The 16650-nt window shown below is 44.2% G+C and overlaps 1 protein-coding gene across 2 annotated transcripts in view; it reads right to left on the bottom strand.

Moving 5' to 3' along the window:
- The window catches only part of LOC106569610 (caytaxin), a 34140-nt gene extending 19594 nt beyond the window's left edge, over positions 1-14546 (bottom strand). For both annotated transcript variants that reach the window (XM_014141145.3, XM_014141143.3), the window contains exons 1-2: positions 13541-14546; positions 5986-6102 (exon numbers count right to left, since the gene is read on the bottom strand). In XM_014141145.3, the coding sequence (XP_013996620.1) occupies positions 5986-6074 (89 nt within the window). In that variant the 5' untranslated portion in view covers positions 6075-6102; positions 13541-14546. The remainder of the gene's footprint in view (positions 1-5985; positions 6103-13540) is intronic.
- Positions 14547-16650: the final 2104 nt, after the last annotated feature.

Raw genomic sequence — 16650 nt, forward strand, 5'->3', positions numbered from 1 at the left:
AGAGTTTCCTCTCACTACCTTCTACCCATCCCAGAGCTTCCTCTCACTACTCCTCTACCATCCCAGAGCTTCCTCTCACTACTTTCTACCCATCCCAGTTTCCTCTCACTACTTTCACCCATCCCAGAGCTTCCTCTCACTACTCCTCTACCCATGCCAGAGCTTCCTCTCACTACTTTCTACCCATCCCAGAGCTTCCTCTCACTACTTTCTACCCATCCCAGAGTTTCCTCTCACTACTCCTCTACCTATCCCAGAGCTTCCTCTTACTACTTTCTACCCATCCCAGAGCTTCTTCTCACTACTTTCTACCCATCCTCGAGCTTCCTCTCATTACTCCTCTACCCATCCCAGAGCTTACTCTCACTACTCCTCTACCCATCCCAGAGCTTCCTCTCACTACTCCTCTACCCATCCCAGAGCTTCCTCTCACTACTCCTCTACCCATCCCAGAGTTTCCTCTCACTACTTTCTACCCATCCCAGAATTTCCTCTCACTACTTTCTACCCATCCCAGAGCTTCCTCTCACTACTCCTCTACCCATCCCAGAGTTTCCTCTCACTACTTTCTACCCATCCCAGAGCTTCCTCTCACTACTTTCTACCCATCCTAGAGCTTCCTCTCACTACTCCTCTACCCATCCCAGAGCTTCCTCTCCCTACTCCTCTACCCATCCCAGAGTTTCCTCTCACTACTCCTCTACCCATCCCAGAGTTTCCTCTCACTACTCCTCTACCCATCCCAGAGCTTCCTCTCACTACTCCTCTACCCATTCCAGAGCTTCCTCTCACTACTTTCTACCCATCCCAGAGTTTCCTCTCACTACTTTCTACCCATCCCAGAGTTTCCTCTCACTACTCCTCTACCCATCCAGAGTGTCCTCTCACTACTCCTCTACCCATCCCAGAGCTTCCTCTCACTACTCCTCTACCCATCCCAGAGTTTCCTCTCACTACTCCTCTACCCATCCCAGAGTTTCCTCTCACTACTCCTCTACCCATCCCAGAGTTTCCTCTCACTACTCCTCTACCCATCCCAGAGTTTCCTCTCACTACTCCTCTACCCATCCCAGAGTTTCCTCTCACTACTCCTCTACCCATCCCAGAGTTTCCTCTCACTACTCCTCTACCCATCCCAGAGCTTCCTCTCACTACTCCTCTACCCATCCTAGAGGTTCCTCTCACTACTTTCTACCCATCCCAGAGCTTCCTCTCACTACTTTCTACCCATCCCAGAGTTTCCTCTCACTACTCCTCTACCCATCCCAGAGTTTCCTCTCACTACCTTCTACCCATCCCAGAGCTTCCTCTCACTACTCCTCTACCATCCCAGAGCTTCCTCTCACTACTTTCTACCCATCCCAGTTTCCTCTCACTACTTTCACCCATCCCAGAGCTTCCTCTCACTACTCCTCTACCCATGCCAGAGCTTCCTCTCACTACTTTCTACCCATCCCAGAGCTTCCTCTCACTACTTTCTACCCATCCCAGAGTTTCCTCTCACTACTCCTCTACCTATCCCAGAGCTTCCTCTCAGTACTTTCTACCCATCCCAGAGCTTCTTCTCACTACTTTCTACCCATCCCAGAGCTTCCTCTCATTACTCCTCTACCCATCCCAGAGCTTACTCTCACTACTCCTCTACCCATCCCAGAGCTTCCTCTCACTACTCCTCTACCATCCCAGAGCTTCCTCTCACTACTTTCTACCCATCCCAGTTTCCTCTCACTACTTTCACCCATCCCAGAGCTTCCTCTCACTACTCCTCTACCCATCCCAGAGCTTCCTCTCACTACTTTCTACCCATCCCAGAGCTTCCTCTCACTACTTTCTACCCATCCCAGAGTTTCCTCTCACTACTCCTCTACCTATCCCAGAGCTTCCTCTCAGTACTTTCTACCCATCCCAGAGCTTCTTCTCACTACTTTCTACCCATCCCAGAGCTTCCTCTCATTACTCCTCTACCCATCCCAGAGCTTACTCTCACTACTCCTCTACCCATCCCAGAGCTTCCTCTCACTACTCCTCTACCCATCCCAGAGCTTCCTCTCACTACTCCTCTACCCATCCCAGAGTTTCCTCTCACTACTTTCTACCCATCCCAGAATTTCCTCTCACTACTCTCTACCCATCCCAGAGTTTCCTCTCACTACTTTCTACCCATCCCAGAGCTTCCTCTCACTACTTTCTACCCATCCTAGAGCTTCCTCTCACTACTCCTCTACCCATCCCAGAGCTTCCTCTCCCTACTCCTCTACCCATCCCAGAGTTTCCTCTCACTACTCCTCTACCCATCCCAGAGTTTCCTCTCACTACTCCTCTACCCATTCCAGAGCTTCCTCTCACTACTCCACTACCCATCCCAGAGTTTCCTCTCACTACTCCTCTACCCATCCCAGAGCTTCCTCTCACTACTCCTCTACCCATTCCAGAGCTTCCTCTCACTACTTTCTACCCATCCCAGAGCTTCCTCTCACTACTTTCTACCCATCCCAGAGTTTCCTCTCACTACTCCTCTACCCATCCCAGAGTTTCCTCTCACTACTCCTCTACCCATCCCAGAGCTTCCTCTCACTACTCCTCTACCCATCCCAGAGTTTCCTCTCACTACTCCTCTACCCATCCCAGAGTTTCCTCTCACTACTCCTCTACCCATCCCAGAGTTTCCTCTCACTACCCCTCTACCCATCCCAGAGCTTCCTCTCACTACTCCTCTACCCATCCCAGAGTTTTCTCTCACTACTCCTCTACCCATCCCAGAGTTTCCTCTCACTACTCCTCTACCCATCCCAGAGTTTCCTCTCACTACTCCTCTACCCATCCCAGAGCTTCCTCTCACTACTCCTCTACCCATCCCAGAGGTTCCTCTCACTACTTTCTACCCATCCCAGAGCTTCCTCTCACTACTTTCTACCCATCCCAGAGTTTCCTCTCACTACTCCTCTACCCATCCCAGAGCTTCCTCTCACTACTCCTCTACCCATCCCAGAGTTTCCTCTCACTACTCCTCTACCCATTCCAGAGCTTCCTCTCACTACTCCACTACCCATCCCAGAGTTTCCTCTCACTACTCCTCTACCCATCCCAGAGCTTCCTCTCACTACTCCTCTACCCATTCCAGAGCTTCCTCTCACTACTTTCTACCCATCCCAGAGCTTCCTCTCACTACTTTCTACCCATCCCAGAGCTTCCTCTCACTACTCCTCCACCCATCCCAGAGCTTCCTCTCACTACTTTCTACCCATCCCAGAGTTTCCTCTCACTACTCCTCTACCCATCCCAGAGTTTCCTCTTACTACTCCTCTACCCATCCCAGAGCTTCCTCTCACTACTTTCTACCCATCCCAGAGTTTCCTCTCACTACTCCTCTACCCATCCCAGAGTTTCCTCTCACTACTCCTCTACCCATCCCAGAGCTTCCTCTCACTACTCCTCTACCCATCCCAGAGTTTCCTCTCACTACTCCTCTACCCATCCCAGAGTTTCCTCTCACTACTCCTCTACCCATCCCAGAGCTGCCTCTCACTACTCCTCTACCCATCCCAGAGTTTCTCTCACTACTCCTCTACCCATCCCAGAGTTTCCTTTCACTACTCCTCTACCCATCCCAGAGTTTCCTCTCACTACTCCTCTACCCATCCCAGAGCTTCCTCTCACTACTCCTCTACCCATCCTAGAGTTTCCTCTCACTACTTTCTACCCATCCCAGAGCTTCCTCTCACTACTTTCTACCCATCCCAGAGTTTCCTCTCACTACTCCTCTACCCATCCCAGAGCTTCCTCTCACTACTCCTCTACCCATCCTAGAGTTTCCTCTCACTACTCCTCTACCCATCCCAGAGTTTCCTCTCACTACTTTCTACCCATCCCAGACTTAGTTAAGTTGTTAGTGAGTTGGTCAAAATCAGGGAAAGCAGTATAAAATGTAATGTGATATCACCTGAGATATAACCCCATCAATTCAAATATACGATTCATGAGCTTGTCTTGAGTTTAAACTGCACCCATTTTCCAAGCCTTATTGAACACGTACCTACATGCTGCATCCTGATGTGTTTAGTGTTTCAAAACGTTTCCTACGTTTCATGTCTACTGAACACAACCCTCAAGATTCAAGGGTGTATGTTTTTTTTTAGTCACATTTCAAACAACATTAGTTTCCCCAGTGTAACCCTGAGGTGAATAACTGATTATGTAATCTGATGATGTAATCTGTTGACGTAATGAGTGACCTGAAGGACTATATAAGCACCTGCTACCCATTGTTTTTCCCCTGGTTCAAGACATGTGCAAGAACACCTGCCCAATGTCTACTGTACATACTGATGGGTAATTATATACCGTTGTAACACAGGGTTGTTTTATGATAAGTCAGTTTCAAGTTATGAGAGTCCGAGCTGAATGTGTAGCCTCCATGTATACTACTTCAGAAAGGATTCATACCCTTTGACTTATTCCACATGTTGTTGTGTTACAGACTGAATTCAAAATGGATTAAAAAAAACAAAAAAAAACATCACCCATCTCCACACAATACGCCATAATGACAAAGTGAAAACATATTTTTAGAAATGTATTGAACATGAAATATGGAAATATCTCATTTACATACGTATTCACACCCCTGAGTCAATACTTAGTAGAAACACCTTTGGAAGCAATTAAAGCTGTGAGTCTTTCTGGGTAAGAGCTTTCCACACCTTGATTGTGCAACATTTGCCCATTATTCTTTTAAAAATTCTTCAACCTCTTTCAAATTGGTTGTTGATCATTGCTAGGTAACCATTTTCAGGTCTTGCCATAGATTTTGAAGTAGATTTAAGTCAAAACTGTAACTCAACCCTTCAGGACAGTCACTTTATTCTTGTTAAGCAACTCCAGTGTAGATTTGTGCTTGTGTTTTAGATCATTGTCCTGCTGAAAGGTGAATTCATCTCCCAGGGTCTGGTGGAAAGCAGACTGAACCAGGTTTTCCTCTAGGATTTTGCCTGTGCTTCGCTCCATTCCGTTAATATTTTATCCTGAAAAACTCGCCAGTCTTTAACGATTACAAGCATACCCATAACATGATGCATCCACCATCTACCAATAGGTGCCCTTCTTTCCGAGGCATTTGAAAATCTCCCAGGTCTTTGTGGTTGAATCTGTGTTTGAAATGCATTGCTTGAATGAGGGACCTTACAGATATTTGTACGTGAGGGGTACAGAAATGAAGTAGTCATTCAAAAATCATGTTAAACACTATTATTGCACACAGAGTAAGTCCATGCAACTTATTATATGACTTGTTAAGCACATTTTTACTCCTGAACTTATTTAAGCTTGCCGTAACAAAGGGGTGTGAATACTTATTGACTCAAGACATTTCAGTTTTTTATTTGTTATTCATTTGTAAACATTTCAAAAAACATAATTACACTTTTGACATTATGGGGTATTTTGTGCAGGCAGTGAAACATCTCAGTTCAATCCATTTTAAATTCAGGCTGTAACACAACAAAATGTGGAAAACGTTAAGGGGTGTGAATACTTTCTGAAGGCACTGTATGTCAATGTATGTACGTCAACCCATCCTCTCTTTTCATGCTAATCACTAATCACTTACATTCATTGTAATAACTGTGTAATTACAGTACTGTTTTATAATTTATCCATTTAAGGTTGAGAGTCGAACCCAATGACATGAAATCAAACATTATAAATCGTCTGATAGAATTAAACAGAAAACAAACTCAGTATTACTAATGAACTGCCTCCTCCTTGTTATTACTTGTTATTATCTTTTATTAAATGTTTTAGTATTCAAACAGAATGTGAAAATACTGAGGTGTACCAATATAACCACACTGTATGTAGGTTAGTTGCCTCTGCCAAGAGACCCAGGCTTTTATGGAGTAGGTTGTAGTGCACTCGTTCAATAAACACATGGTTACTGGTTCAAACCCTGCTCTGATCGTTTCCTCATAAATCGCTATGCTCCTCTACCTGGGGAAGTCTTCGTCCTGCCACTCGTCCTTGACCTCCATGCTGTCCATGCGTGCCGTGACCTCTGACATGACCTCTGCCGTTCCCATCCTCCAATCAGCCTGGGCCCTAGGGTCACTTTCAGAGAGAGATTATAAACAACATGTTCACTCAAACATTCTTCGAGTCACTGTCAGAGAGACACAGAGAGACACAATTGCTCCTAACCAAGGTGCTAACTGAATCACTGTCAGTCAGACACACAGAGATAGAAATTATAACCAACGTGTTCACTCAAGGCTGGAGTCACTGTCAAAGAGAAGCTCTGACGACGGCTGTGAGGCCGACACGTAAGCTTAATAAATACAAGTGATACTGGCAAGACAGGTAAGCTTAATAAACACAAGTGATATTGGCAAGACAGGTAAGCTTAATAAATACAAGTGATATTGGCAAGACAGGTAAGCTTAATAAACACAAGTGATATTGGCAAGACAGGTAAGCTTAATAAATACAAGTGATATTGGCAAGACAGGTAAGCTTAATAAACACAAGTGATATTGGCAAGACAGATAAGCTTAATAAATACAAGTGATATTGGCAAGACAGGTAAGCTTAATAAATACAAGTGATATTCGCAAGACAGGTAAGCTTAATAAACACAAGTGATATTGGCAAGGCTGGTAAGCTTAATAATCACTTGTGATAATGGCAAGGCAGGTAAGCTTAATAAACACAAGTGATATTGGCAAGGCTGGTAAGCACAGTCTGAAAGTTTAAACTTTTTTCCAAGACACACAGAGAGAGAAATAATAAACAATGTGGTGGCATTGGTTTCAAACCAAAACTAAAACGAGTAATTTCCTAACTCTAGTCTAGGGCATTAGTGCACGTCTCTCCACTAAGTAGGACTGCACAGGAACGACCGGGACCAGAGCTAGTCATTTCCATACCCTGCGGGAAGATGACAAACACATATAAAACATCTAAGGATGATATTAAATATGATAAAAATGATCAGAGACTTAAAACAGAATCAACTCATGATGTGACCCTTCACATTGTGCTAAGGGCAAGGATATTACAATGACAATGTCCTCTTCCAATGGAACAACTCACCGGTCCTTCTGGACAAAACAAACTGTCCTTGTCATTGAACAGAGTTCGGTACCAGAGACCCTACATAGTGCACTACTTTTGACCAGAGCTCTATGTGCCCTGGTGAAAACAAGTGCACTGGGAAGGGAGACACATCATTTGGGTTGTGTGCTTCAGCTTCAGTGTACCTTTATTTAATAGATCATGTAATCAAATCACAATAAGCTGTGGTTCAATCTTCATTCAGTACAGTACAACACAGTCTATTTACTGACAGGGTGCACAGTGATGTAATGTTGGTGAATCGTGCCCTGAGCTCAGCTGAGGGTAGTCATGTGTGGACAGAACATCAGGAGTGTGACATAATGTTTCAGGGAGGAGACGCCATATAAATACATTTAGAACGGTATTATACTGTACATATTGCCTATGGAATCAATCTATACTGTACATATTGTCTATGGAATCAATCTATACTGTACATATTGCCTATGGAATCCATCTATACTGTACATATTGCCTATGGAATAAATCTATACTGTACATATTGCCTATGGAATCAATCTATACTGTACATATTGCCTATGGAATCAATCTATACTGTACATATTGCCTATGGAATCAATCTATACTGTACATATTGTCTATGGAATCAATCTATACTGTACATATTGCCTATGGAATCAATCTATACTGTACAAATTGCCTATGGAATCAATCTATACTGTACATATTGTCTATGGAATCAATCTATACTGTACAGTTTGAGATGTAGCTGAGATGTCTCAGTGCATAATATTTGTCTACAGACATGGCTTTGTCCCAAACGCCACCCTATGCCCTATATAGTGCACTACTTTTGACCAGAGCTCTAAGGCACTGCATCTCAGTGCAAGAGGTGTTACTACAGTCCCTGGTTCGAATCCAGGCTGTATCACATCCGGCCGTGATTGGGAGTCCCATAGGGCGGCGCACAATTGGCCCAGCGTTGTCCAGGTTTGGCAAGAAGTAGACCATCATTGTAAATAAGAATTTGTTACATTGAAAAAATCTATATATAAATAAATATGGGCCCTGGTCAAAAGTGGTGCACTACATCATACATTTTAGTCATTTAGCAGACGCTCTTATCCAGAGCGATTTACAGTAGTGAGTATATACATTTTCATATTTGTTCGCACTGGTCACCCATGGGAATCAAACCCACAACCCTGACGCTGTAAGTGCCATGCCCTACCAACACTGCCATTTGGGACAGAGTCAAGGCACTGATGTGTTGTAGCCCTGCTAGACTAGAGACAAGGCACTGATATGTTGTAGCCCTGATATAGAGCAGAGACAAGGCACTGATATGTTGTACAACTGATATAGAGTAGAGACAAGACACTGATATGCTGTAGCCCTGTTAGACTAGAGACAAGGCACTGATATGTTGTAGCCCTGATATAGCCTAGAGACAAGGCACTGATATGTTGTAGCCCTGATATAGACTAGAGACAAGGCGCTGATATGTTGTAGGACTGACACAGAGTAGAGATAAGGCGCTTATATGCAGTAAGCCTGCTAGACTAGAGACAAGTCACTGATATGTTGTAGCCCTGATATAGCCTAGAGACAAGGCACTGATATGTTGTAGCCCTGATATAGACTAGAGACAAGGCACTGATATGTTGTAGCCCTGATATAGAGCAGAGACAAGGCACTGATATGCTGTAGCCCTGTTAGACTAGAGACAAGGCACTGATATGCTGTAGCCCTGATATAGAGCAGAGACAAGGCACTGATATACTGTAGCCCTGATATAGAGCAGAGACAAGGCACTGATATGCTGTAGCCCTGATATAGAGCAGAGACAAGGCACTGATATGCTGTAGCCCTGATATAGACTAGAGACAAGGCACTGATATGCTGTAGCCCTGATATAGACTAGAGACAAGGCACTGATATGCTGTAGCCCTGATATAGACTAGAGACAAGGCACTAATATGCTGTAGCCCTGATATAGACTAGAGACAAGGCACTGATATGTTGTAGCCCTGATATAGACTAGAGACAAGGCACTGATATGTCGTAGCCCTGATATAGAGCAGAGACAAGGCGCTGATATGTTGTAGAACTGATATAGAGTAGAGATAAGGCACTGATATGTTGTAACCCTGTTCAACTAGAGACAAGACACTGATATGCTGTAGCCCTGATATAGAGCAGAGACAAGGCGCTGATATGTTGTAGCCCTGGTATAGAGTAGAGACAAGACACTGCTGTGTTGTAGCCCTGAAATAGAGTAGAGACAAGACACTGCTGTGTTGTAGCCCTGATATAGAGCAGAGACAAGACACTGCTGCGTTGTAGCCCTGATATAGAGCAGAGACCAGGCGCTGATATGTTGTAGAACTGATATAGAGCACAGACAAAGCATTGATATGTTGTAGCCCTGCTAGACTAGAGACAAGGCCCTGATATACTGTAGCCCTGATATAGACTAGAGACAAGGCCCTGATATACTGTAGCCCTGATATAGACAAGAGACAAGGCACTGATATGCTGTAGCCCTGTTCGTCTAGAGACAAGAGACTGATATGTTGTAGCCCTGATATAGACTAGAGTCAAGGCCCTGAAATACTGTAGCCCTGATATAGACAAAAGACAAGGCGCTGATATGTTGTAGCCCTGATATAGACTAGAGACAAGACATTTATGTGTTATAGCCCTGATATAGAGCAGAGACCAGGCGCTGATATGTTGTAGAACTGATATAGAGCACAGACAAAGCACTGATATGTTGTAGCCCTGCTAGACTAGAGACAAGGCCCTGATATACTGTAGCCCTGATATAGACAAGAGACAAGGCACTGATATGCTGTAGCCCTGTTCATCTAGAGACAAGAGGCTGATATGTTGTAGCCCTGATATAGACAAAAGACAAGGCGCTGATATGTTGTAGCCCTGATATAGACTAGAGACAAGACATTTATATGTTGTAACTCTGATATAGACAAGAGACAAGGCGCTGATATGTTGTAACCCTGATATAGACAAGAGACAAGGCGCTGATATGTTGTAGCCCTGATATAGCCTAGAGACAAGAAATGTATATGTTGTAGCCCTGATATAGACTATAGACAAGGTACTGATATGCTGTAGCCCTGTTAGACTATAGACAAGGTACTGATATGCTGTAGCCCTGTTAGACTATAGACAAGGTACTGATATGTTGTAGTCCTGATATAGACTAGAGACAAGGTACTGATATGTTGTAGCCCTGATATAGACTAGAGACAAGGCACTGATATGCTGTAGCCCTGTTAGACTATAGACAAGGTACTGATATGTTGTAGCTCTGATATAGACTAGAGACAAGACATTTATATGTTGTAACCCTGATATAGACAAGAGACAAGGCGCTGATATGTTGTAGCCCTGATATAGCCTAGAGACAAGAAATGTATATGCTGTAGCCCTGATATAGACAAGAGACAAGGTACTGATATGCTGTAGCCCTGTTAGACTATAGACAAGGTACTGATATGTTGTAGCCCTGATATAGACTAGAGACAAGGTACTGATATGTTGTAGCCCTGATAAAGACTAGAGACAAGGCACTGATATGTTGTAGCCCTGTTAGACTATAGACAAGGTACTGATATGCTGTAGCCCTGTTAGACTATAGACAAGGTACTGATATGTTGTAGCCCTGATATAGACTATAGACAAGGTACTGATATGTTGTAGCCCTGATATAGACTATAGACAAGGTACTGATATGTTGTAGCCCTGATATAGACTAGAGACAAGGTACTGATATGTTGTAGAACTGATATAGAGTAGAGCAAACCCATGTGTGAAATCAGCTAATGGGGTTCATCCCTAACCCTAATGGGGACTAAAATGACCAGTCTGCCTCCGGGCCACAAGGCCAGCACTGGACTAGAACTATGATGTTTTAATGCACAATAATAAAATCTATGTGTTGTGTGAAGCTAAATCTTGTGTCGTATGTCTGTCTGCATTCAACATAATTCTGGGAGTTCTTATTGTTGTGTCGTATGTCTGTCTGCATTCAACATAATGCTGGGAGTCCTTATTGTTGTGTCTTCAACATAATGCTGGGAGTCCTTATTGTTGTGTCGTATGTCTATCTGCATTCAACATAATGCTGGGAGTCCTTATTGTTGTGTCGTATGTCTGTCTGCATTCAACATAATGCTGGGAGTCCTTATTGTTGTGTCATATGTTTGTCTGCATTCAACATAATGCTGGGAGTCCTTATTGTTGTGTCGTATGTCGGTCTGCATTCAACATAATGCTGGGAGTCCTTATTGTTGTGTCGTATGTCGGTCTGCATTCAACATAATGCTGGGAGTCCTTATTGTCCTCTGTTGATTTTAATGTTACATTGTTAATGTAATAGGATGTCACCTCTAATATAGTAGAAGAAAAAAGATGAGCTGGCGACACGCCCAGAAAAACTATTTTGTGTGGAGGTGCAGACTGACGGCGAATAAACTATAAAACTATAAAAATAGAGTCGCACACTCCACCTCCAATATAAACAATTGTTTTCCCAATAATCCTGTAGCAGCATAGGGGGGTTGGTGGCAATGCAGTGCACTTCTGAACATATTAGTTAGCAGGAGATTACTGTGTGTGCACTCTGTGCTCTCTGTTCTGTCTGTTCTATTGGTTCCGTCTGTCTGTTCTGTTCTGTTCTGTCTGCAGTGATGTCATTGGCTCAGCGGCCCAACAGTAGCTAGCAGTTCATATGGCCTGCAGACATTATCACTACAGAGTCAGAGGTATGACTTGCAGACATTAACACTACATAGTCAGAGGTATGACCTGTAGACATTATAACTACAGAGTCAGAGGTATGACCTGCAGACATTAACACTACATAGTCAGAGGTATGACCTGCAGACATTAACACTACATAGTCAGAGGTATGACCTGCAGACATTATCACTACAGAGTCAGAGGTATGACCTGCAGACATTAACACTACATAGTCAGAGGTATGACCTGTAGACATTAACACTACATAGGAAGAGGTATGACCTGCAGACATTATAACTACAGAGTCAGAGGTATGACCTGCAGACATTAACACTACATAGTCAGAGGTATGAACAGCAGACATTAACACTACATAGGCAGAGGTATGGCTTGCAGACATTATCACTACAGAGTCAGAGGTATGACCTGCAGACATTAACACTACATAGTCAGAGGTATGACCTGCAGACATTAACACTACATAGTCAGAGGTATGACCTGCAGACATTAACACTACATAGTCAGAGTTATGACCTGCAGACATTAACACTACATAGTCAGAGGTATGACCTGCAGACATTAACACTACATAGTCAGAGGTATGACCTGCAGACATTCTACAGCTCTCTCACACTCCACCTCTCACATGTTACTTATCATACTGTCTGATTAGATACACTCACACATCACACAGCCTTTTGTATGGGCATGGGACCATGTGCCTGCCCCATAGCTAAAGAGGAACAAAGTCAGGACATTTAAATGATGCATTGCAGACACTCTCAATAGAGGCATTGATAATATTATCAGACTGTACTGAACAACAGACTGTAGGGGTGTATTCTGCTACATCTTCATGCCATTCTGATGACGCAGACACTCAATAGGTACATTGATGATAGTATTAGAATGTGCAACCAACAGGGGGGTATGTAGGGAATAGGGAATAGGGAATAGGGAATAGGGTTCCATTTGAGATGCTGACTCTGCCTCATACTCCATGTCAGCGATCCTAACTCTGGTTGATGAATAGAAAAAGACATTGTCTCTGTAATTTGAACCAGATTAGCTGCATGTAACGATGCATGAAAGGTCAGCTAATTGATATAGAATGGGCTCAGGACTCATCATCATTATATCATCGTCGTCATCCTCATCCTCATCGTCATCCTCAGCCTAATCGTCATCCTCATCAGCCTCATCCTCATCAGCCTCATCCTCATCCTCATCAGCCTCATCCTCATCATCCTCATCAGCCTCATCGTCATCCTCATCAGCCTCATCCTCATCGTCATCCTCATCAGCCTCATCAGCCTCATCCTCATCATCCTCATCAGCCTCATCCTCATCATCCTCATCAGCCTCATCTTCATCCTCATCATCATCCTCATCGTCATCATCCTCATCGTCATCATCCTCATCACACAGAACAGTCCTAGAACTGAACATTCTGAACACTAAGGAAGGACATCACTAACTGAGGTAAAAAAGGCAGTAATGACAGAATTATTGTAATTGGCCTCATATACAGTAGTCGAAACATAGTCGAAACATAGTTGAAACATAGCCTGTGCTCTTGCCAATTCCATTGCTGTCATTGTCAAATCAAACCTTGACATGACAATGAGTGGCAGGGAGTTAGCATGATAATACAAACAGATTGGCACTCAGGCTAGTAGAACACAGTAGAGTATAGAACACTCACATTCAACAGGAAGTTCTCTGTCTCCTGTAGCTGACTCTGAATGTCTCTGTTTTTCTTCTTCTGTAAGGCAGTGACTTCCTCTTCCTCCTCCCTGTAGTCAGGGAAGCCCAGGACAATCCACAGGTAATGCTAGGTGATGAGACCAGGTGAGGTCAGGTGAAGCATGCTATCTGTGCCAACCAGGGGCTCTGGTCCAGGCTCCAGCCCTGGGTGTCACCACTCCAACCCTGTTCGTCTCAGCGCCAACCCTGGGAGTTTGGGACCGCTGCAGGCAGAGAATGGCTCCCTGTGGACCAGATGTGGTGCTTCCTGGTGAGAGTGGGTGGGTAAGAACTACAGTCTGTTCTGTTCTGTTCAGCAGAGCTCCCTACTCCTAAAACAACAGTTTCTCATCTTGTCCAGTTGTGGTGGGAATAAACATTACTCTCCACGTAACCCAGGTTGTGTTGTGATGATCCATCTGTGGCCCTTCATTCATAGCTGGATCTCCTCTCCATCTTCTTCAGAGTTCTCACACACACACACACACACACCCCGTCCTCAGCTGTAATGCCCAGGCAGGCGCTCTAATCCCGCTGTGATGACATCATGGCTGTGGACGCTGTGTGATGGGGGATTATGTAATCTCACCTGCCTGATTCCCACATATTCTTCCTCTCTCTCTTCTTCGTGTGAATCTGATCGACTGGAGTTACAATACACAGCCTGTGGTAGTATGATCTGGTTGGTTTTGTCTTCTATGAGCGTTTATTCCTGCCTACGTCCCTAGTTTTTCATATACGTTTATCCCTCACAAGCTGTTAAAGATGGATGATTCTTCATCCACACTCTTCCGTGGCAACAGCATTTCTCTCTCTCTCTGCCCTCCTCTTTCAGCTGCTCTCTCTCACTTTTTAATAAAGTCCTCCTCCACATAATTCCGTTCCCTGCTCTCTCTCATTCTGCCTGTGCCACTGATGCTAGCATTTGTCCTCAACTCTCCCTCCTCCCACTCTACTCTCCCTACTCCCCCTCATCCCCTCTACTCTCCCTCCTCCCCCTCTTGTCTCCCTCCTCCCCTCTACTCTCCCTCCTCCCCCTCTTGTCTCCCTCCTCCCCTCTACTCTCCCTCCTCCCTCTCTTCCCCTCTACTCTCCCTCCTCCCCCTCTACTCTTCCTCCTCCCCCTCTTCCCCTCTACTCTCCCTCCTCCCCCTCTACTCTTCTTCCTCCCCCTCTTCCCCTCTACTCTCTCTCCACCCCCTCCTCTTTCTCTCAGTACAGTTGCACGGCGCTCTGGGCAGTGTCAGAGAACAGAGAGTAGCATCTCTCCCTCTGTAATGCACGCTTCCCAAGCGGCGCAGCCACTGGTTTTCTAACCGTGCCATTGGCTGAGAGGGTGAGGTGAAATGCATTTCGGGGTATGTTTACACATTCTATTAACAACATGAGTTCTAATCGCAGGCTGATTCCCAGCATGCTGCATTTTCATCAGGAGACCTTAAAAGCTTTCAAATATACTGCGCATTAGACCTCACAATTTATACTAATACTATATTCCGGCATACATTTGACCTACATGTTCAAAGTAAATATACAATATGTGTGATAATAAAACAGTCCTATTTTATTGTATTCTATTGTAAACATCAAGATACTTTTTTCTCTTGGCACAAGGTTGACATAATGAGCTCACCAAAAGCAGCTTGAGTTCATTTCATAAAAGGGCAAATTTAACAGAGACATGATCACTTTACTCTTAGTATCTCAGAGTAGAAACACACAGTACTTCGGGTTAGCTTGGTTTCAAAAAGGTGTTTTGTCTAGTTATAAGTTCTTTATGTATTGAGTCCTATTCATATCCAGTCATGTGGAATAATGGCCAGTTGCTTTCTTTGTGTCTTGCATGCAGACCGCTTTGTCCAGAGGACACACTCTTATATCACATCGAGACGGCTAGCTTAGACTCCCAGGGTAGATTCCGTGTCAGCTAGTCTACATACATCATGGTTATATCATCTGTAACCATGTCTTCACACTATGTGTGTTACAGTAAGGTCTACTGGCACTCTCTCTTGGAAGTCTTGTGTTCCACATAGGTATTAAGAGGATTAAGTAAAACAGGTCGACAGTACTCACCTCAGCTCTGTCTTCGTGCGTCCTGCCACAGGGTTGCGCCAGAGAGTACCATCTCACCTGATGCTACTGACTTGTTTCTCAGTTGAGGACTTAACTTGAGCATTACAATGATCGATAGCAGATGAGCCAAGTTTTTATGACTGCTTCCCAAACAAGAACGTATAGAGAACGTTCTCAGGGCGTGGTCAGACCTTTTCTCGATACTGATAGGATCAAAAGAAAAGCAGTGTTGTTCTCGGATCACTTTTCTCCATTCACATCATACTTTATAATTATTCCACAATACTGACAACGGATAGGCTCCTAGAGAGATATTACCACCTATAGCTGCAAATAGGATTTTGATTGAACGTGAACATTTATTTCAATATGAATAGAATAGGCCCATGTATCTTTTAATGCGGTAATCTCGGTTTTCATTTAAAAGCGTAATTTAATGCTTCACTTGTTTGTAACAATTGCAAATACTTTGGCAACTTTCTATTCGTCACCAACTTTGTTCTGAAGTTAAAGGCAGCCACAGTCAGACAGATAGCCTCGACGTCTTGATTCTACGTTTAGAGGAGATCTTCTATGAATAAAGTGAGGCAAAAGAGCAAAAAGCATCCAACGATGTACATTGGCTGTTCTACGAGTGGTCTGGACTCTGGATCACTCGTAGACTGGTCTGTATCACACGTAGATGTGCAAAGGTTTTTAGGAGCCACGTTACTAATGAAGGCTCTAGGAAACACCTCGGCTACCAAAGACACATCAAGGTACTAACAACGATCTTAAGGGTACGAAGGCTCTGTGAAACAAGGCCCTATTCTGCCTGGAGGAGGTAAAAGAAGAAACCCTTCCCTGGCATGGATCCCACTACAGTACAGATGGAAAACCCTTCCCTGGCATGGATCCCACTACAGTACAGACAGAAAACCCTTCCCTGGCATGGATCTCAATACAGTACAGACAGAAAACCCTTCCCTGGCATGGATCCTACTACAGTACAGA

Source organism: Salmo salar, chromosome 14 (genome assembly GCF_965601325.2).
Source record: "Salmo salar chromosome 14, fSalSal1, whole genome shotgun sequence".
NCBI lineage: Eukaryota > Metazoa > Chordata > Actinopteri > Salmoniformes > Salmonidae > Salmo > Salmo salar.